Source organism: Adiantum capillus-veneris, chromosome 28 (genome assembly GCF_014529385.1).
Source record: "Adiantum capillus-veneris isolate H3 chromosome 28, ASM1452938v2, whole genome shotgun sequence".
NCBI classification, from domain to species: Eukaryota; Viridiplantae; Streptophyta; class Polypodiopsida; order Polypodiales; family Pteridaceae; genus Adiantum; species Adiantum capillus-veneris.
In genome coordinates this window covers 64,430,398-64,453,590 of record NC_140958.1, presented here as the reverse complement: position 1 = coordinate 64,453,590, position 23,193 = coordinate 64,430,398, and the positions used below count along the sequence as shown (strand labels likewise).

General features: G+C 44.8%; 1 protein-coding gene across 2 annotated transcripts in view; it reads left to right on the top strand.

Moving 5' to 3' along the window:
- Window positions 1-23,193, top strand: part of LOC147420572 (uncharacterized) — a 100,023-nt gene that overhangs the window by 290 nt on the left and 76,540 nt on the right. For both annotated transcript variants that reach the window (XM_086505038.1, XM_086505037.1), the window contains exons 2-3: window positions 130-269; window positions 379-465. In XM_086505038.1, coding sequence (XP_086361164.1) covers window positions 130-269; window positions 379-465 — 227 coding nt within the window. The remainder of the gene's footprint in view (window positions 1-129; window positions 270-378; window positions 466-23,193) is intronic.

Here is a 23,193-nt window from a genome sequence, read left to right as displayed (position 1 = left end):
TATGTGGCGTGGGAAAGAGGGGCGGAGTGTAAGTGTGTTTCGTGGGTAGATTGGAGAGAGAGAGAGAGAGAGATTTATATTCCTTCATGTCAAGTATGGTTTTTTTAACTTTTCTTTTTCTACTAACAGCTAAGGAAGATGATGGTCCCCAGCTAAATTCGCCCTCAGGGCGAGGAAGAGCGACACCCAAGAATCCTAGACTCAATGTAGGCAAGCCAACACTTCAGGAGTTCACTAAAGATTTGGAAGGCAGGCTTCGAACATATGAGGTAGGCCTTTCATGCTCCCCACGCATTTTACACTTGGAGACATTGCATAACTATCAAAGTTATTTGTGCGTATTCAATGGTTATCCTGACACCTTGATGATGCACATAGGAAGGATCAAAACCTTCTTTGCTCTTCTCCTTTGAAGAAAGGCGCGCTTTGAACAGAGTCCGACCCGATCTCAATGTTCTTTCTTCTGTAAGTCAGCAAGTTGTCTTACATCCAGCTGTATATTTTTTAGCATTTTATGCAAAGATTCTTTTATAAACTATGATTGTGAGTTGCAGCTCACAAGTTCCTCTTTATTTTTGTGGGGCGCATGGAAGCACACGAGTCCCGAGTCACAAAATGAAAATTGTTGTGATGAGTCTGGTGAAACATAAGACTGTTGAATGGTCAATAATGTCTGTTGTACATAACACTGTTTGCTTGCCTGCCTTTTAAGACCTTGGTGTTTGTTTGAGTAGTCGGCTAGGGAGGATTTCAAGGCATAGTCAATGTGTAGAATAGGGAGTGTGCGAGGGCCTCTTCTTTGAGGAGATTAGCTGGGGAGCATTGCCAGTGGGAGGATCCTCGGACATTGTACTCTCTGAAGCATAATATGAAAGAAATATCGAGAAGGGGCGCCAGTCTTTGGGGCCAGTGCATTTGGGCGTGGAACTACGCCGTGCTGTGCAGACTCTCTCTCTCTCTCTCTCTCTCTATTTCAGCTTTGAGTTGTTTCCAAACTCTCTCACGTGTGTTGCTGCAGATCTTCGGCTTGGAGTGGTCAAGTCTATTACACAATAAGATCACCATCAAGAATAAGTTCCTATACGCAAGATTGATGATACGCTCGACAAATTACATGGTTTTTGTAATAGACTTGGACACTCTTGGACACTCCAAGCCAAAGATCTACTGCAAGTCTGCAAGACACATGAGAAACTGCAAACAAGTGAGCAAAACTTGAACAAAGGGAAAGAGAGAAGAGGAGAGTCGACACGGTACGGCGGAGTTTTGCGCTCCCTGAGATTGGCAACCCTTATGGTATTTCTTTATTATTGACCTGCAAGAGTACAATGTACGAGGGTCCTCTCTCTCGTAGTGCTCCCAAGCTAATCTGCCTAGAGAAGAGGCCCTATCTCTGGTTGTAAATGTTTTACAGTGGCCTCTGGCCCAAAAGCAATTCACATGAAAAGCACCGACTCCCAAGAGTTGCGGACCAAAATTGCACTCTCATAAATCGTAGAATGTCCGTATAGTGTGCCACGTGTCAGCCTTTGTGCAAATTTCAGTCCACACTTTATTTTTTTAATGGGTTTGGGCCCCTCGATCGGGTTCTGTAAGTTGGGTTTTTAGGCCTCGCAACCATAAATCATAAGCTGGTAAAACTTATCTTGCTTCTCTTTGTTAGGGTTTAGGCCCCTCGGCGGGGTTCTACCAAATAGGCCATGCCACATCATCAGCTTGCAACATATCCCCCCCTTGAGAATTGTAATCACCCTTGATTATGCTTGCAAAACATACATATGACAAAAACTAGTTTAGCGGACACTGACTCTAAGCATTGATGTACACATATCCAACCCTTGCACCACGACAACAGTCATTGAACATTCATATCACTTTCACATCACTATCCTCATCGAGATCTTATATGAGAATCATGATCATTGTAACTTGTTTAGCAATCACATTCAGACTGCACCGATTCTTTCACGGATGTATTGATCTACTAAATCTTGTCACTATCACATTCACATCACCCCTGAAGTGACTAAGATAAATGTTGCAGTCATTTCATCTTTCCGACACGTACTCAAACAATACATACATATGAGAGCATATGTAACATATTCATTTGAGGAATTCACATTTCAAATTACATCTTTACATAAAGTCATTCGGTAGAATATTGTTAGCCTGCCAGTATCCTTGAAATCTAAAAAGAAATCAGTGACTTTTTTCCCATCAAGGTAACCTGTGACAAAGGAGTGGAGTGACTCCCCTCTTCTGCAGTCCGCACCACACCCGATTCATCGTAACTCTTGGAATAGTCGGTGCTAAACCAAAAGCCTCAAGGTAAAGCTCTAATATTTGAGGAGTATCTACAAGAGTTACTTGGAACGCGGAAAGGGAACGTGAATGGGGACCCACCCAGAACAGGGAACGACACGGAACTTGAGCCATTAAAAACACCTAAATAATGGAATTTTTGACATTGCGTGATTAAATAATAAATGCAGGTAATATTAGAGTCCTTTGACTACTACTACTAACAAATAACCCTATTTGGTTGTTTCAACCTACTATGGCTTGAATGTGGTGATACGCGGTCGCTGTGTGCAGAACAGTTACTTGAGAGCTGGAGAGGGAGAGAGCTTGTCACTTGAGAGGGAGAGATCTTGAAAGTCGAGACTTGAGAGAGAGCTCGAGTCTTGAGAGGGAGAGAGCTTGAGAGCTTCTATAAGTGGGGAGGGGAGTGGGGAAGTAAGGGTCTTTTTAAATTGATGGTGTTTTTTGCCATATTGAGGAAAAATTGCCCCTGTTCCAGTCTTATTTCTTGCCGTTCCAGTCTTATTTCTTGCCGTTCCAGTGATAGACTGCCATCCGGAACGTCCAGCCGTTCTGGAACGTTCCCTCCACCTGCAAGTGTTCGGAACACGGTTCCGACGTGCCTTGGCCAAAATAGGGCGTTCCCCGATAACACTGGTATCTGTGAAGTCCTCCTCCTCCATCCACTTGGCATCAAGAGCCGGATAATGCTAGAACTTGGCCAAATATTTTCGTGTCATCTTACTGTTACAAAGTGATGATGTGGCATGTCCAATTGAAGGAAAATGGCGAGAGGACTAGGAGAAACTGAACTTAGAAGAATTTGAAGAGTTTTGCACGTGTGGTCTAAAATAAGGGGTTTGGATTCTAAATCCTAACCTAACAAGTTGAACCAACTTAAGTAGCCATTCAAAAGCTTGACATAGGGCCACCTTTTGCAAATCGCGTTGGCTGTGCCACATGGTAGGTTGTACGGATTGCTGCGTTTTGCGTTGGCTGTTGACGTGGGCAGTTTTTGCGTGGGCTTTTGAGAGGAGGAGCTTTTGGGTGTAAGTGCTTTTGAATTCATGCTTTTGGGCAACCCTTGTACTGTTTATAAGTGCCCTTTGGGCTACTCCTCTACAGAGCATCTGGATGTAATGTCTTGGAGAGAGTTGGACCCTTGGGAGTTGTACTTTGCGAGCCTAATAATATAGAAATACGGAAAGAGATGCAAGTCTTTGGGGCCACTGCGTCTTGGCTCAGAACTCCGCTGTGCCGTGTCGACTCTCCTTCTCTCTCTCTCTCTCTCTCTCTTGTCAAGTTCAGTGATTTTGCAGTTTTTGTTCGTGTGTTGCTATTGATTTCTTGCTTGGAATGTCCAAGCTTGTAACAGTGGTATGAAAGCTCAGAAAGATTCTTCTTCTACGGAGGATCCGATCCCTTTTGCAACACACATGGTTTCTGGCAGAGAACTTGACGGAGACAACACCCCTCTGCAGGGAGATGAAGAAAAGTTGAAACCCATCACGGGAATTGAAGAAATTAATTATAAGGTGCAGCGGAATGAATGTTGAACTTTGCTCAAGATGAGTGCTCCGAACTGTACTCAAGGGTTCCTTTTACTTACGAAAGGGAGAGCCTTCCGTTCTTTAATGAGAGAGTGCAAGTGATCACAAACAAGTGGATAAACAATGTGAATGAAGGTGCTGAGATTGAGAGATAGAGAGAGAAGAGAATACGACACCAGAGATGTTGTCAAACCCTTCTCCAAGGGCCCCACTCGATGGCGAGAGTGGTCTACTATTGACCGCACAATCTGGTACAATGGCTGATGCAATGAGTCTAAATGCTTGCTATGTCGAGGTCGACGGTGTGGACGACGCGGACAATCTAATGCTGAAAACTGAATGTTTCGAATCGCTGAATTGCTTCTGTTGCAAAAACGCTAACCTTACTGAATTTCTGCTGCTTCAAAAACGCTACGTTGCTGGCTCTTAAGCGCTGAATTTCTGCTACAAAAACGCTATGCTGCTGGTGCTGAATTAGTGTAGCAAAACGCTGAGTAGGCTGGCTGAAAACGTTAGATAGCAAGTCCAAAAACGCTGCCCCTGCTGAGTCTTGCAAGTGATGAAAACGCTAGCGTAGTTGAGGGGAAAACGCCAGATCTTCAGTGCTGAAATCGCTAGGCTCCAAGGAATGAAAAACGTTGGCTTTAGGCTGAAAACGCTAAGGGAGTCTGGGTAGAAATGCCAGGTTCCAGGTTGGGGGAAGTCTTGCTTGAGAAGGTGCCTGTTGAGCAATGCTCCTGCTGCCTCTTCTGCCAGAAAGTGCTAGCTCTGGTTTGCTTATATATTATCTTAGCAAAATTGCCCTACCTAGTTCCCAACAAAAGTCACTTAAAAATATTAAAAATAATAAGTGAAAAATGTCAAAAATAGGGAAAATAGGTTTAATGCACTGGAAAATTCCCTTGATGGATTCTCATGGTAATGTTGATGATCATGCTGTGTGCAACCGGAGGATATGCATCTAATCTAAGTGTCTGGAAATGCACGGTCTGCGAACAGACTCACAAAAGTGCCATATCACTTCCTATTCTAGACTGACTTGACTGAACTGAAACCTGGTCATGCTGTAGCTTGTCCACAGACACATAGGGTTGGATGTGTCACGTGACATTAATGAAGATTTTGGCGAATTTCTGACAGGGAATTTTGCGAGAGTGGAGTACAAACGTTATCTACAGGTTGACACGTGCGTAAAAAGAATGATAACGTACATCAGAAACCTGAAATATGTGAAGCATCTAAAGAGTTACTCGAGTTGTGAGATTCATTTGAGACGGCGAGAGGCGGTTGATTCTCCTTGTCACAAACTGCTGACGTGTCGAGCCATTGAAGATCCATTCCGGAGCTCACAGATGCCCGATTAACTAATCCTTATTTCAATCATGTCTATATAGATTTATGAGACCGAAATTGCAGTGACCAGTCATTTCTTCTTTCAGTTCTTGCACTCAAACAAGTCAAGTTCAAATCAATCATATTCATTGTCAGGAATTTCAATTATAAAGTCATACAACAGAATACTACTCAGTCCCTTAGTATCCCTGAAACCCAAAGGGGACATGAGTGACTATTCAAAATCGGGGTAATCCGTATTCAAAGGAGCGGAGTGACTCCCCTCTTGTGCAAACCCGCTGCACTAGATTCACCCTCGCTGAAGTCGGGGCTCTATCAGAGTAGACTATGCTAAATCGAATGCTTCAAGGTAAAGTTCCAGAATCTAAGGAGTATGTGCTAGGTCCTCCTCCTCCATCCACTTCGCATCCAATGCGGGATAGTTCTTGAACTTAACCAAGAACCGCCTAATCACTTTACCTTTTATCTTTCTGTCCTTGTGTGCCAAAATCTGTTCTGGAATGAGTATCTCCTCGCTTTCCTCCACTTCGGGTTGCTCAACTGGCTCCCCGTCATCGGGCACATCGCCTTTAAAAGGCTTCAATAGACTCACATGAAATGCATTGCGAATCTTCCAAGTATCGGGCAGCTTGAGTCTAAAGGAGACCTCATTTATCTTTTCTTTTATCTGGAAAGGGCCATAATACCTCATGCTAAGCTTTGGAAAAGGCCGCTCCTTTCCCTTTTTCTTTCTTAGGCGTGCCTTCTCAAAACGTAAGAGCACCCAATCGTCTTCTTTTAATTTCAAATCGTGACGGTGTCGATCTGCTGCCTTCTTGTGTCGTTCCTGAGATTTCGCTAAAGCCTCCTGGACCTTGGCAAATGCAGTGTTCAAGTCCCTCGTGTACTAGTCAGCTTCAAAAATCTTATCTTTCGTGCTAAGGAAGGGTAGATGTCATGAGGACGTGGCAGTTATTAACCATGTCACAAGGATGTGGCAACTGCTAACCTTGGTTGTTGGTTTCTTTCCGATGGGGTTTATTTTATTTGTTTTGAGACCCTCTTTTTGAAGTAGCAAACGGTCGGACATTGTATGGCCAATGTGAACGGTAGATTCACCCGCAGACGGGAAGTGGTCGGCACTGGAATTCGTATGGTAAGAGGATGTCTAGGCTCAGAGCAAGATCATATAGGTTCCCCCGTCGCATTGAGCAAGTTGGTGGATACTAGGAAGTGAACTCAATAAAGGCCTAAAGCAAGGTGTGACTACCAACTGAAAGTATCCGATAGTTGGGCCACATTGCATTTTTAAATGCGGTCCCAATGAGGATAGATGGTCAGAAGACTAGTGGGAGCCCAACGGAAGCATCTCCTAAAATTTAGGGAACTGCTATTTTGGGCCGTGAAATGTGTTCGTGTCATTACCTTCGGTATGACTAGGGGAACATTTTACAACTCTGTCGCGAAGTCAACTGGGCAACCGGTCAGGATATTTTTAAGCGGCGAACCCGAAACGGGAAAATGCTTGAAAATGCGCCAAGTGGCAAATTCTCATGCACTTGCCTCTTGCAGAAAAATGGGCGCTGATTTTTAAGCTGGGAGAGGCCTCATTATGCATTTTGTCACAGGTTAAGAGCTATGGAATGCTTCCTTTCCCTCTCATGTACAGTGTGGTGCTAGGAGTGATGCCCTGCACACTACACATTGCTCTCTCCCCTACGAGGAGTTATGTGATGCCCCACAAGAGGGCTCCTCATTTGATTGATGTAGAGCTGTGTGGGTTCATGCTTTTGTGCTGAGGCAAGAGCCTCCTTGAGCAGGAACAAGGGTAGCTAGCTGCTACTCCAAAGCAGGCACTGGTGAGGGTCATAACCTCACCATACAGGTGCAAAATCAGCGCTGTGTATGCGCTGTAATTTTACTGTTTTTCAGCCATACGAACGCCAGAACCTTTGGGAATCATGCCCCATTGGCAGAGGACAGTTAGGAGACTGTTTGGGGCTGAAAACAGGGCAAAAACCAGTAAATACAGTGTCATAAAATCTAATATCTAACCAACCCAAATGATTTTCTCATATTAAATTGATCACTTAATGTGGGAGAATAAACAGGAACAAGTGTTAAGATATAGATATGTACTTATAGATCTATCTCAACACGGGGCCAATGGTAAAGGGGCCCAAATGAGAGATGGTCTATTAAAGAGCAAGGCTATCCAATGGAGCATAAGACCTTAGGGTTAACTTCATTGAAGACCTCCAATAATGTGTGTAAAAGTCCTTTGACCTTAGGTAAGCTAGGGCTGAGCTTGAGGTGGGAACCCGGCCTAAGCTCGAGGTGCTTGTCCTGCTTGAGGTGCTTGAGGTGCTTGTCATGCTTGAGGTGCTTGACTGGCTCCATGCTTGAGGTGCTTGACTTGCTGCATGATTAAGGTGCTTGAGGTGCCTTGAGAAGCTTGCCTGAGATGCTTGTGGGAACACCCCCTACTTTAAGTGCTTTGTCATGCTTGATGACTAAGGGGCTTGCTCATCCAAAGTCAAAAAGATCCCTACAAGGAGGGGGGGGAGCCTACAAGGGTGGGGGATGAGAGAGAACACACACACACACACACACACACACACACACACACACACACACACACACAAGGGAAGCCCCAACTTGAAGAGGCAGCAAGGACACTTGTCAAGTTCCTCCTCATGTTGCCCTCATGGTGTGCCTGAAGCCTATTGGTTGGCCACCCAAGGGGTCCAATGATAATTTAGGATATTTAATTAATTGATTTTGCATTTATCAAGTCCTCTCTCTCAAAGGGGAAAGGGGGACACTTGTCCCAAGGCTACCCCTGTTGCTTGTAATGGCTCCTGCTTGTGATTGGCTAGGCCTGGAGGGGTCCAATGAGCTTTCATCATGAGCTACAAGGGAGGGTCGACCATGCAAGCTAGGGGGTTGCTGAGGGGGTATACTCACCCACACACACAAAAAAAAAACACTCTCATTGTGTACTATGCAAAGGCAAGAGCTCCCTCTCCTTCTCCAAGCAAGTAGAGGTTGAGAGGCTACACCAACACTCTTGGCTATGGAGTGCAAATCCATCCAAGAGCCATGCTTCAATGCTTGAGCTTGCCATCTCCTTCTTCTTCATTACTATGCTATTATGTATGCTAGCACAAGAGTTATAATAAGTGAAGAACTAGTTCTTTCTCGTATGAAATGTTTCTTCTTCCTCTTCCCTACCCTCATTCCCTGCTAGCTCTCTCCACCTTCGAAGGTGTTTGAGGTCTTGGGACTGAGGCTTGGCATGGTTAAAGCTTTCTTCAAGTTTATGTTATGCTATGTTTGTGATGCATGAAGCTTTCCATCTTCATTGCATCACCTAGGTCACAAGGAACACAAAGATTGTATTGTAACAAGTCTTTCTTTATGGGAGAAATCATAATACAAATGCCTATTGGAGGGGGGACCGGCTCCACATAAATCCGGTCCTCAACTGTTGTCATGTTCTCTAAATTCTCTCTCTTGCAAAAGTATTGTCTATGCCAAGTTAACTAATTGCTATGATTATGTTGCTATCTTCAATTATGTCTACCCGCTATGCTCACAAAATCATTTCTTGAAAGTACTCTCATTAAATTCCGCTACTCTCAAATTGAATAGGCAAATTCCATTACATTGGTATCAGAGCATTTGGTTTCTCTTTTCTTGCATAAGAAGAGAGGTCCTTAAGTAGCCTATAAATGGTTGATGTTGTTAATTATAATAGGGTAAGTGGAACTGGGATCTAATATCGGTTTTGTTAAGCCCACTATGTGGGGGATGGTGCACACCTCGGGAGCTTTGGACTTAATAATGGAGTCTTTTTAGACTTGCCTACGGCTTTACCATTATTGAGCCATAAGAAGTCCGAAAGGAGCTAGCCCTTGGCAACTCTGCTATGTTAGACCTACTCCTCTACTCTCTATAATTAACCACTTTGAGCCGTGGGTGTAGATACTTAAGAGCCGATTTTCAAAGGCTAAGAGGAGTGGCAACTAAGGTTTTGAATTGCCAAAGTATACACTAAGTACATACATAAAATTTTGTTAACATGGCTGACAATAATCAAGAGAGTAGAATGAACATTGATAGCTTTGATTTCGCACATGAAGGTGCTCCCATGTTTGTGAATTATCTCGTGACTAGGTTGCAGCAAGCTATGGGAAACCCTGCTTTGCAAGCCGAAGTTACTCAACAACTTCGTGCTTATGGAATTTTCCTTCCTCTCCAAGAGGAGAGAGAGCTTAGGAGGCCTCTTGAAGAGACCCCCAAAAGAAGACTCTCTCCCATTCAAGAGGAGGAATCCAAAGAGAAAGAAAGCAATGAAAGTCTAAGTTCTTTTGAAGATGTGGCTCCACGAAGACGGCGGTCTAGACGATCGCCTACTCCTCCCAAGAGGAAAAGAGCAACCCATAGTTCTTCTCCTCATCACTCTGAAAGGCAAGAGAGGAAACAAAGGAAGAAAAGGGCTAGGAAGAGGTCACCCTCTTCTTCACCTTCCTCCTCTTCACCTTCCTCCTCTTCTTCTTCTTCTTCACCTTCCTCCTCTTCCGATGAAAGTTATGGCTATTCTCCTAGAGAATACAAGAGGGGAGGACATCGCAAATCATTTTCTGCATGGCGAAGGTCACAAAAGCTAAAGAAGTTCAAGGAGGGAGGAAAGAGTATCTCTTTTCTCACCTACGATGGCACCTTTGGTGCTACCGACAAAGTGTTGGCCTTCATCCAGCAATTTGATGCGGCCTTTGGGGACGAGGGATTCACAGAGTCCTCCAAGCTATGCCATGTAGCTATGCACTTTTAAAAATCAGCTCGTCAATGGTGGGCTAGCCTTCGTGGCAATGGAGAAGCCCCAAAGACATGGAAAACTCTACGAGTTTCCATCATGAAGCAATTTCTTCCAAGCAATACTAAAGATAAAGTTCTTACCGAATGGCGCGGCTTGAAGCTTCTCTCTCATGAGTCTATCAACAAGTATGTAGACAAGTTTTGGGATTTACATCTCAAAGCTATTGTCTTTCAAAAGATAGACTTTGCGGAGCAAAGACAACAATTTTGTGCGGGATTACCTGAAGAGATGGCTGAATACATCAACTCTCAACGGCCTGGTACTATTACCGAAGTAATCTATCACACCATGGTTGCTTCACGCATCAATTTCCATCAAGGGGCTAGACGTAATGCCAAGCCCATGGAAAACAAAGATAAAAATGATGCAAAGGGGAAATCCAATGCTCAAAATAATTCCCAAGGCACTTCCAACAACAACAACAATAGGTCCAAGGAGAAGGGAGTTTACAAAGGTAAAAACAAACTCTCTCCTGAAGAGCTTGAAGCTTTTCGCAAGGACCATAAGTGTTTCAAGTGTGGGAAGCAAGGACATGGATATCGTTCTTGCCCCAAGAAGAATACTCGCAATGAGACTCCTAGAGCTTCCACCATCGAAGCTCCAAAAGAGGATGCTCATTGCAAAGGATCATCACTTTCCTATGCTTGGGGAAAGGTAAGAGAGCATGATGCCTTCATCTTGTTTGACCCTGGCTCTACTCTCAACTTCATATCAATAGAGTTGGCCACCAAGTTGGGCATTCAAGCTTTTGAGATAGGAGATATAGTAACAGCTGATGCAGCTTTCAAGGGACAACAAGCCTCCGTTACTCCTTTGATTGGGAAGTTGAGGCTTCATGTCCAAAGCTATGTCGACAAAGAAGACTTCTTCATCTCTCCTCTCCAACATCAGGATGTTATCCTAGGGGCACCATGGTTTGATCGCATGGCTCCCAACATGAAGTTCCCTGAAAGGAGAATTTACTTCACCTACAGGGGAAAGAACATGTATATAGATGCTAGTGAGCGTGGTCGCACTATTCCACTTGTAAATCCTCTTTCTTTTGATAAATCAATAAAGAGCTCAGTTTCTGCGTACATGATTTATGTGAGTCTCTAAAAGCTAATAATGTTTCATCAAATGTAAATGATAGGAATCAAGAAGAGTTAGACTTGTCTACTTTTCTAAAAGGATTCCAAGATGTGTTCATCGATGATATTCCTATGGACCTACCTCCAAAACGAGGGGATGATGACCATCGTATTGAGCTCCTTCCAGGAAGCTCACCGCCTAACAAACCTCCTTATCGAGTCTCACAAGCTCAACAAGAGGAGATTACGAGGCAAGTACAGGAATTGGTAGACAAAGGGATGGTGAGGCCTAGTTCCTCTCCCTTTTGTTCTCCAGTCCTTTTAGTGCAAAAGAAAGATGGTACATACCGTATGTGTGTGGACTATCGAGCACTAAACCATATCACTATCAAAAACAGATTTCTCGTGCCTCGGGTAGAAGATCTGTTTGATAACTACAAGGCTCTACCTACTTCAGTAGGATTGACCTTAAGAGTGGCTATCATCAAATAAGGATAGTAGATGAAGATATCCTAAAGACCGCGTTTCGCACAACATTTGGTCTTTATGAATATCTAGTCACGCCTTTTGGCTTGACTAATGCACCAGCTACTTTCAATCGTCTCATGGAGAAATTTTTTAGACCATATCGCAAATTCACTGGAGTGTTCTTTGATGATATCATCATCTACTCCAAGTCTTTGGAGGAACATAAGCAATACCTCCAAGTGATTTTTCAAGCCTTAAGGGAGAACAAACTTTTTCTCAACCAAAAGAAAAGTGAATTCTTCCTTCAAGAGATTCAATATCTAGGTCATATTATCTCTCACGATGGTATTCGTATGGATCCATCAAAGTTAGAGGTAATAAAATCATGGCCTAACCCAAGGAATCTACATGAGCTAAGAAGCTTTAGTGGTATGTGTGCATACTATAGACGCTTCATAGCAAAATTCTCTCAAGTAGCAGGACCACTACACGACTTAACAAAGAAGAACGTTAAGTTTGTATGGACTGCTAAGGAGCAAAATGCTTTTGAAAAACTCAAAGAGAAGCTTACTTCCCAACCAGTCCTCGTGCTTCCGGATCTCTCAAAGCCATTTGAGGTCCAATGTGATGCTTGTGGTGATTGCCTTGGAGCGGTTTTGCTTCAAGAAGGGCATGCCATAGCATATGAGAGCCGAAGGCTCAATAGTGATGAACGAGTCTTGTGCATTTATGAGAAAGAGCTTTTAGCTGTTCTACATGCCCTAGACACATGGAAGCACTACCTATTGGGGACTCCATTTATCCTACGAACCGACCACCAAAGTCTCAAGTATTTCATGACGCAAACCAAGCTTTCCGACAAACAAATGAGGTGGGCAAATTTTCTTTCACAATTTAATTTCCATATTGCTCACATAGCTGGTAAGCACAATCAAGTTGCCGATGCACTTTCACGACGACCAAAAGTTAATGCGGTGTCTATAGCTACTCACAATGATCTATCCTCTATGATAGATGAGTATGCTACTGACCTTGACTTTAGAGACATAATGTCAGCCCTTGCTTTGGGGAAGAAAGAGGAACCATTCACCTTGCAGGATGGTTATCTTCTCCACGGCAATAGGCTATGTGTTACCCATTCCCTTCGTGAGAAGGTTATGTATGAATCCCATGCTCCTCCATATGCAGGGCATAGAGGTATTCTACCTACTCTCCGAGGAGTAGAGACGTATTTCTATTGGCCTACCATGAAAGTGGACATACAAGAGTATGTTTCAAAATGTGTAGTATGCCAAAAGACCAAGTATGATAGAGGGAAGCAACCTGGATTACTCCAGCCATTGCCTATTCCAAATTCACCATGGGAGAGTATATCCATGGATTTCATCTTTGGATTACCCAAGTCTATCCATGGGAATACAGGAATATGGACAATAGTCGACAGGTTTAGCAAGCAAACACATTTTATTCCTGTCAAAAAGACTATTAAGGCACATCAAATGGCAACTCTCTTCATATCTCAGATTTTCAAGCACCATGGATTACCCACATCCATCGTGTCAGATAGAGATCCTAGAATGACCAGTAATTTCTGGAAATGTCTCTTTGAAAATCTAAGAACAAGATTGAATTTCTCTTCGGCCTATCACCCACAAACGGATGGCCAAAGCGAGATAGCCAATCTTACGATACTCGATCTACTCAAGACTTATGTTATCGAAGTAGATCAACGCTCACAATGGGAAAAGTATTTACCTCTAGTAGAGTATGCCTACAATAATACTGTACATACTTCTACGGGGAAAGCACCTTTCGAGATCATTGAGGGAAGACCTAAAAGTTCCTTGCTACTCAAAGTACATGGGAAGATCTTCGCTGCCGATGAGTATAGCCGTGACCTACAAGAATCTTTTCAAAAGATTAGGGAGGCTATAGCCATCTCTCAACAAAGGCAAAAAGCTGCTGCTGATAAGCACAGAAGAGCCTTAATGTTCAAAGAAAATGATTGGGTCTTACTCAAGTTTCCTAAGGCTCGATTAAGGCAAACGACGGGCAAAAATCCTACGGGCCATCAAAAGTATTATGCTAAACTAGCAAAAAGATACTATGGTCCTTTCCAAATCTTGAAGCCCATCAATGAGACGGCTTATCAACTCAAGTTGCCCAACCATTGGCTTATACACAATGCCTTTCATGTAAGCCTACTTAAGCCCTACAAAGGAGAGCCACCAACTGAACCAATTATTGAAGACCCTCCCGAAGTTGAAGACCAAGAAGAGGTGCTACAACCCGAAGCTATCCTTCGGCATGAAGACAAGGTACTACGACATGGTAAGATAATCCGACGGTATTTTATTAAGTTCAAAAATTATCCTTTTGAAGATGCTAGATGGATGCAAGGAGTACAACTTAAGGATAGTATGAACCTTGTCAATGCTTACAATGCTAAATTAGAGTAAGCAAATGTTCAAATTTCTTTTAAATGACTCATGTTTTTGTCTTATAAGACTAGTTCTTTTTTTACTTGTGCACAAATTTAACTAGTATGCATGCTTAAAATCATGTTTGTGATGACGACGTCTCTCAAACACCAAGTAGAATTTGTCACTCTACTTTGGGAGAATGAAATGGACTAAAGAGCAGACATGCTTGCGGCAACTATGTCTCCCAAGCACCAAATGGATTAGTCATCCATCTTGGAAAGATGTCGTAGAGTAAAAAAGGGATCCTCTACTCGCTAAGTAAAATTGACTAATGACCAAGGCTTTATCTCTTCTACCTCGTAGTCGAGGACGACTATAATTTCAAGAGAGAGGTAATGTCATAAAATCTAATATTTAACCAACCCAAATGATTTTCTCATATTAAATTGATCACTTAATGTGGGAGAATAAACAGGAACAAGTGTTAAGATATAGATATGTACTTATAGATCTATCTCTACACGGGGCCAATGATAAAGGGGCCCAAATGAGAGATGGTCTATTAAAGAGCAAGGCTATCCAATGGAGCATAAGACCTTAGGGTTAACTTCATTGAAGACCTCCAATAATGTGTGTAAAAGTCCTTTGACCTTAGGTAAGCTAGGGCTGAGCTTGAGGTGGGAACCCGGCCCAAGCTCGAGGTGCTTGTCCTGCTTGAGGTGCTTGTCGTGCTTGAGGTGCTTGTCATGCTTGAGGTGCTTGATTAAGATGCTTGAGGTGCTTGACTGGCTCCATGCTTGAGGTGCTTGACTTGCTGCATGATTAAGGTGCTTGAGGTGCCTTGAGAAGCTTGCCTGAGATGCTTGTGGAAACACCCCCTACTTTAAGTGCTTTGTCATGCTTGATGACTAAGGGGCTTGCTCATCCAAAGTCAAAAAGATCCCTACAAGGAGGGGGGCGAGCCTACAAGGGTGGGGGATGAGAGAGAACACACACACACACACACACACACACACACACACACACACACACACACACACACACACACACAAGGGAAGCCCCAACTTGAAGAGGCAGCAAGGACATTTGTCAAGTTCCTCCTCATGGTGCCCTCATGGTGTGCCTGAAGCCTATTGGTTGGCCACCCAAGGGGTCCAATGATAACTTAGGATATTTAATTAATTGATTTTGCATTATCAAGTCCTCTGTCTCAAAGGGGAAAGGGGGACACTTGTCCCAAGGCTACCCCTGTTGCTTGTAATGGCTCCTGCTTGTGATTGGCTAGGCCTGGAGGGGTCCAATGAGCTTTCATCATGAGCTACAAGGGGGGGTCGACCATGCAAGCTAGGGGGTTGCTGAGGGGGTATACTCACCCACACACACAAAAAAAAAACACTCTCATTGTGTACTATGCAAAGGCAAGAGCTCCCTCTGTAACCGGCCCGTAGGGTGGTAGGCGTTGGCTTTCACCCGAAATTCTTTACTTTATACACACACACAGAGCACTTTGCAAAGAGAACCTGCGACGGGAGTTAACACTTCAACTCACACACGGCTCGGAAGCTAGAATGCTCCGAGCAGACGCCGACAACCTGTAGGCCCCAAAATTGGCGCCCCTTTCGGTATTTCTTTATTCTTTAGGAGGGTAAATTACAAGGTAAGGTCCTGGGAATCCTTCACGTGTATCCACCTAGATACCATTTGATTTGGCCAAATTTCGGCAGCATAACAGCCCCAAAACTTGCACGAAACCAATTCCCCTGCTGGAACTCGCTTGCACTGTCGTATACCCTCTGATTCCTGTCCAAAAACAGTAAATTCAGCACGTTGTATTTACTGGTTTTTGCCCTGTTTTCAACCCCAAACAGTCCCCTAACTGTCCTTTGCCAGTGGGGCACGATTCCCAATGATCTTGGCGTCCGTATGGCTGAAAAACAGTCAAATTACAGCGCATACACAGCGCTGATTTTGCACCTGTACGGTGAGGTTATGACCCTCACCAGTGCCTGCTTTGGAGCAGCAGTTAGCTACCCCTGTTCCTGCTCAAGGAGGCTCTTGCCTCAGCACAAAAGCATGAACCCACACAACTGTACATCAGTCAAATGAGTAGCCCTCTTGTGGGGCATCACATAACTGCACGTAGGGGAGAAAGAGAGCAGTATGTAGCGTGCGGGGCATCACTCCTGTCACCATACTGTGCATAGAGGGCAAGGTAAGCATTCCATAGCTTCTGTACCTGTTGCAATCCGCGTGTGGCTGAAAATGGCGCCCCCTTTGTTGATATGCAGCTCGTTTTTGCCTCCCAGAGTGGCAGAATCGCTCACAAGCTGACACGTCGCCCAGTTTCCGAGTTTGGGCTTTCCCTGCTAAAAATATCTCAACTGGTGCGTCAGTTGACTTCGCGGCAGAGTTGTAAAGTGTTCCCCTAGTCATACCGAAGGTAATGACGCGAACACATTTCGTGGCCCAAAATAGCAGTTCCCTAAATTTTAGGAGATGCTTCCGTTGGGCTCCCACTGGTCTTCTGACCATCTATCCTCATTGGGACCGCATCCAAAAATGCAATGTGGCCCAACTGTCGGATACTTTTTGTTGGAAGTCCCACCTTGACTTTACGCCTTAATTGAGTTCACTTCCTAGTATCCACCAACTTGCTAAGTGCGACGGGGGGACCTATATGATCTTGCTCTGAGCCTAGACATCCTCTTACCATACGAATTCCAGTGCCGACCACTTCCCGTCTGCGGGTGAATCTACCGTTCACATTGGCCATACAATGTCCGACCGTTTGCTACTTCAAGAAGAGGGTCTTAAACAAATAAAATAAACCCCATTGGAAAGAAACCAACAACCAAGGTTAGCAGTTGCCACATCTCTGTGACATGGTTAATAACTGCCACGTCCTCGTGACATACCCCCCTCTTGAAATCGCAAACGTCCTCGATTGCATACCATAAATACACGCCACTGATGATCTTGTGCTATCAACACTCTTTTATCATCGCATGTATCCGCAAGAAAGGTCGTAACATACATAGATACAAATGACTTAATGAGGCCTTCATACTTTTGCCATTTCTATCTATGGCACTGAACTCATGTGTACATTCGATGTACTAGCTCTATCATTACCCCTCCTTTGCACACGTTGGGTTGGGGCATAAGTAGGCTGTAACCCAAAGGCTTCAAGGTAAAGCTGCAATACATTTGGTGACTCTGACAGTTCATGCTCTTCCATCCACTTTGCATCCATAGGCGGATAGTTCTTGAACTTCACCAAATAGCGTCTTGCAACTTGTCCTTTAACTTTTCTGTCCTTATGTGCCAAAACTTGCTCAGGTACCAGGATCTCATCAAGTTCCTCAACTTCTGGCTGATCCTCAACTGGCATATCTTCTGGCACATCACCCACGAAGGGTCTTAGAAGACTCACGTGAAACGCATTATGAATCTTCCACGCATTAGGCAATTTCAGCCTGTAAGCCACATCGCTGATCTTGTCAAGCACTTGAAAAGGCCCATAGTAACGCATGCTGAGCTTAGGAAACAGCCGTTCCTTACCCTTCATCTTCTTTAACCTTGCCTTTTCGAACCTTAAAAGAACCCAATCACCAGGTGATAGTAGCAATTCACGACGGTGACGATCAGCAGCCTTTTTCTGTTTTGCCTGAGTCTTCTCCAAGGCAACTTTAATCTTCTTATACATCTCATCCAAGTTCTCAACATATCGATCTGCCTCAAAGATCTTGTCCTTTGTATGCAAAATGGGAGGAACCTTTTTGCCGCCTTCAACAATTTCAAAAGGTGCTTTGCCAGTAGACGAATGCACTGTATTATTGTACGCATACTCAAGCATAGGCAAATACTGTTCCCACTTGCCCTTATTATCTGACACATAGCATTTCAGCAGATCTAAGACAGTAGAATTGGCCTCTTCTGACTGTCCATCAGTTTGTGGATGAAACGAAGACGAGAACTTGAGCGTAGTACCCATGTTCTCAAACAATCCTCTCCAGAACAAACTGGTCATGCGAGGATCACGATCACTGATAATCGATTGTGGCATACCATGGTACTTAAACACATTGTACATGAACAAGCGTGCCATCTGATCAGATTTTATCTTCTTCCTGACAGGGATAAAATGGGCCTGCTTGCTGAACCTGCAGATAATGGTCCATATACCATCATTCCCTGTTGGTGTCCTTGGAAGATCAAAGATAAAGTCCATAGCAATGCTTTCCCATGGCTTATCCGGAATCGGCAGTGGTTGTAACAACCCTGGTGCCTTTTGCCTGTCAAACTTGACCTTTTGGCAAACTATGCATGCTCGCACAAAGGCATCCACATCTCTCCTCAAGGTAGGCCAATAGAAGAACGTCTCTACCGCTTTAACTGTTGCATCAATGCCACGATGCCCTGCATACGGTGGGACATGACTCTCTTCCATGACCTTATGTCGCAGTGGCCTAGTGACACAAAGTCTGCCATGCATCATCATAAAACCATCTCTGAGGAGGTAGTGCTCGTGATGTTGCCCCTCTTGTAACTGTTCAAAGATCCTTGCAAAATCTTCATCAGCAATATACTGTTCCTTCATGTCATCTAACTCATGATGATAAGGAATTGACACAGCTGAAATTTGTGGCTTTCTTGATAACGCATCAGCCACAACATTCTTCTTGCCTTCCACATGCATAATCTGGAAGTGGAACATGGAAAGAATGTTTGCCCATCGCATATGCTTTTCGGATAACTTTGACTGTGTCAAGAAGTATCGCAAGGTCTGATGATCTGTTTGGACAACAAAATCAGCACCTAAGAGGTAGTGCTTCCAGCTAGAAAGCGCATGAATCACGGCCAAGAGCTCTTTCTCATAGACTTGCATAGTCCTCTCTGGCCCTTGCAAAATTCGGCTTTCATAGGCTACTACCCGTCCATCTTGCATTAGCACTGCTCCGATGCTACTGCCACACGCGTCACATTGGACCACAAATGACTTCCTGAGATCTGGCAAAACAATAACTGGATCTGAAGTCAACTTTTCCTTTAAGAGACTAAAAGCTGAAATCTCTTTTTGGGTCCATTTGAAAGTGACCTCATTCTTTTGCAATGCGTGAAGAGGCGATGCTATCTCTGCAAAATTTCTGATAAACCTTCTATAGTAGGAACACAATCCCAAGAAGCTTCTCACATCGTGCACAGTCTTCAAGTTTGGCCATGTCTTGATAGCTTCGACCTTTGCGGGATCCATTCTAACACCATCCTTTGAGACTATGTGGCCCAGAAAGTGGATCTCTTCCAGGAAGAATTCACTTTTCTTAGGATTGACAAGTAACCTGTGACTGCGCAGCTCTTCGAACACAATGGTCAAGTGACGCCTATGCTCCTCTTCATTCTTCGAATACACAATCATGTCATCGAAGAATGTTCCAACAAACTGTTGATGCGAGCGGAAAATCCGGTCCATCATTCTGTTGAACGTGGCTGGAGCATTTGTTAGCCCAAACGGCATCACTAGAAACTCATAAAGACCAAATGTCGTTCTAAACGCAGTCTTGTGCACATCCTCTGGGCTTATACGAATCTGATGGTACCCACTCTTCAGGTCTATCCTGCTGAAAATTGCAGCACCCTCTAAACGATCGAGAATATCATCAATGCGAGGAATAGGAAACCTATTCTTGATGGTATTCTTATTCAACGCACGGTAATCAATACACATGCGCCATGAGCCATCCTTCTTCTGCACTAGGAGCACTGGGGAGCAAAAGGGTGAAGAACTAGGCTGAATCAGCCCCTTCTCTAATAACTCCTCAACCTGGCCCATAATCTCTTTCTGCTGCGCCGCACTAACCCTGTAGGGAGGTCTATTTGGTGGGCTACACCCTGGCACCAAATCTATCCGATGGTCCTCAGGTCTCTCTGGCGGCAATTGCGACGGTAATGAATCAAAAAAACAGTCACTAAACTTTTGCAAAAATGCTGACCTTTCTTTATCTAACACAGATAAATTTGACTGATCACTATCTGAGACATCACGTGCAAAAATCAAGTACACAGAAAGATGATTCTTTATTACAGAAGTGATAGCAGAAGCAGATACAATAGGGACTGACTCTCCTTTAAGCTTTACATCCAAGATGTGAGTTTTGCCCCTATGCTGTACAGTGATCTTTTTGTTGTAGGCATCCAAGACTCCATGCACTCGGAACATCCACGGGATCCCCAACAAGGCGTCACAACCTTCCAGCGGCATGATGTAAAACTCTTCAGTGTCCACATACGACTGAATATGCAGACGCAGTTTTCCAATGATGGGAGTAACACACTCTGAGTGGCCAGGACATGCCAACCCTGCCTCTGCGGTGTACCCCATCTCTTCAGCTTTGATGCCGAGCTTCATAGCTAACTCTGGTGAGATAAAGTTGGCTTTGGCACCTGGATCAAAGAAGATGAGTGCCGTCTGATCCCTAACTTTACCCCATGCCCTGCATAACTCACTGGCATCTGTGCTGGGCCTGTCACCCACCATGTCTGGCACTAAACCTGCCGTGGGTTTAGGCTTCTTGCCTTTCTGGTCTTCTTTATCCTCTGAGTCAGCTGGCCTTTTCCTTTGTGGACAATTGATAGAAAAGTGACCAGGCTGCTCGCATATAAAGCATTTGTTCTCAGCCATTAGGACCTTCTTTTCCTCGAGCGACTTGCGCACAAAAGGCTTCCTTTTCTGTTTCTTTGCCTGCGCTCCAGAAGTCCCGGCTGAATCCTTGTCTTTGGTGGCCTGTTCTGACCCCTGTGACGCATCAGGAGCCGTTTTCACAAAGGGCTTCTTCGCTGAATTTTTCTTTTGCTGCCCTCCTTTATCATTGCTCGGAAATCCACTGTCCTCTCCTTTCAACAGGGCAAGACCAGTGTTCGCAACTTCCATAAGCTGAGTAAGGGTAGCCACTCTATTCTTTGTACAGTAATCGCGAAGCCCTTTAGGCAGCCCACAACAATACTTCTCTATCTGCTCTGTCAATGGCACAAATCTGTAAGAGGTCACTGAGAGTAATGCTTTACAAAACCTCCTATTGTACTCCAGCAAGCTCTTGCACGAAGCTGCCGTAAGCTGGTGCCAATCTGTCAAGACATCGGCTTCAAATTCATTTGATAGCCAAGCAGATGCAAACATTTGCTTGAAGTAAACCCAAGTGGCGGGTGCCTGTCCTTGCATTAACAATGTCGTCCACCATGTAAGCGCATTGTCCTTTAAGAAAGTGGCAGCTTTCCTGACCTTCGAGGCCTCTGTAAAATTCCCTCCCGCATAAGCTGTATCAAACTGCTGGAGGAAAGTGAGTGCCTTTGTCTTATCCTCGAAACCACTGAAGGTACTGAACTTTACCGCTGCACCACCTTCTTTGTAAGCCTTCGGCTTCTCTAGTGCCCCCAAGTTGTCATACGGGATGGTCTGCAACATGGGCACTGTAGTAGGCATGATCGGCACGTGTTGGCCATTCACATTTTGCGTCAGAGGTGCGATATCTGGCTGCTGTCCAGAAAAACCAGCCATGCCAAAATGACCCTGTGGCACCCCAAACTGGCCCTGGTTGCCGTGGAAACCTTGCTGCATGCCGATAGTACCATACATGGGGTTTGGCATGATGCCTTGCATACCCCCGAACACTGTTCTTGGCATGTACGGCTGACTTCCAGACGCATAACCAGCCATACTTTGGAACACTGATCCACCCCCGAAATACCCAGGATGTACCGTGGGTGGTGGAAAAACTGAGTGCATAGCCTGGTATCCAGCTCCCTGTCCATTCAAGACAGCATGCTGGCTCTGAAAGGTGGCGGGCTGAACTGGCATAACCTGTGGAATAGGCGTTCTAGCCACCTGTTCAAGCACGGGAGGAACCTGCTTTGGAGCCCCCGACTCCGCAACATGCGAGTGTTCCCTTTCCTCTTGCGCCTCATGAAGTACCTGGGCTTGAGCTTCAACAAGCTCCGTACGCGGCGTAGGTTGCCTATTTTGATGTTGCACTGGTGGCGCTTGCAAGAATTCCATAAACCTCGGATTCTGCACCAGCTGCGAAAAGACATTCACCGCGGCAACTAACTGAGTCTTAAACGCATCATCCTCGAGTTGCCCTGTCATAAAGCCCTGTACTACTGGAGGGACATTCACGTTGACAGGAGGTACAGACTGACGTGGCCGTGAGCTCTCGCCAATCTCAAAAACCATAGGAATCTCCTGCCTGTCCTTTGGAGAGGAACCCTCTTCCATAATTCCCTTCCCCTTGTCGGTCATAGTGTAATCCCCGCGTTCTTGCAATGTGTGTCTTTACCCTGAACAATCCAGGCTCACTCTTTGAGGAAAAAGTGATTGATGTCCCGGCAACGGAACCATGTAACCGGCCCGTAGGGCGGTAGGCGTTGGCTTTCACCCGAAATTCTTTACTTTATACACACACACAGAGCACTTTGCAAAGAGAACCTGCGACGGGAGTTAACACTTCAACTCACACACGGCTCGGAAGCTAGAATGCTCCGAGCAGACGCCGACAACCTGTAGGTCCCAAAATTGGCGCCCCTTTCGGTATTTCTTTATTCTTTAGGAGGGTAAATTACAAGGTAAGGTCCTGGGAATCCTTCACGTGTATCCACCTAGATACCATTTGATTTGGCCAAATTTCGGCAGCATAACAGCCCCAAAACTTGCGCGAAACCAATTCCCCTGCTGGAACTCGCTTGCACTGTCGTATACCCTCTGATTCCTGTCCAAAAACAGTAAATTCAGCACGCTGTATTTACTGGTTTTTGCCCTGTTTTCAGCCCCAAACAGTCCCCTAACTGTCCTTTGCCTGTGGGGCACGATTCCCAATGATCCTGGCGTCCGTATGGCTGAAAAACAGTCAAATTACAGCGCATACACAGCGCTGATTTTGCACCTGTACGGTGAGGTTATGACCCTCACCAGTGCCTGCTTTGGAGCAGCAGTTAGCTACCCCTGTTCCTGCTCAAGGAGGCTCTTGCCTCAGCACAAAAGCATGAACCCACACAACTGTACATCAGTCAAATGAGTAGCCCTCTTGTGGGGCATCACATAACTGCACGTAGGGGAGAAAGAGAGCAGTATGTAGCGTGCGGGGCATCACTCCCGTCACCATACTGTGCATAGA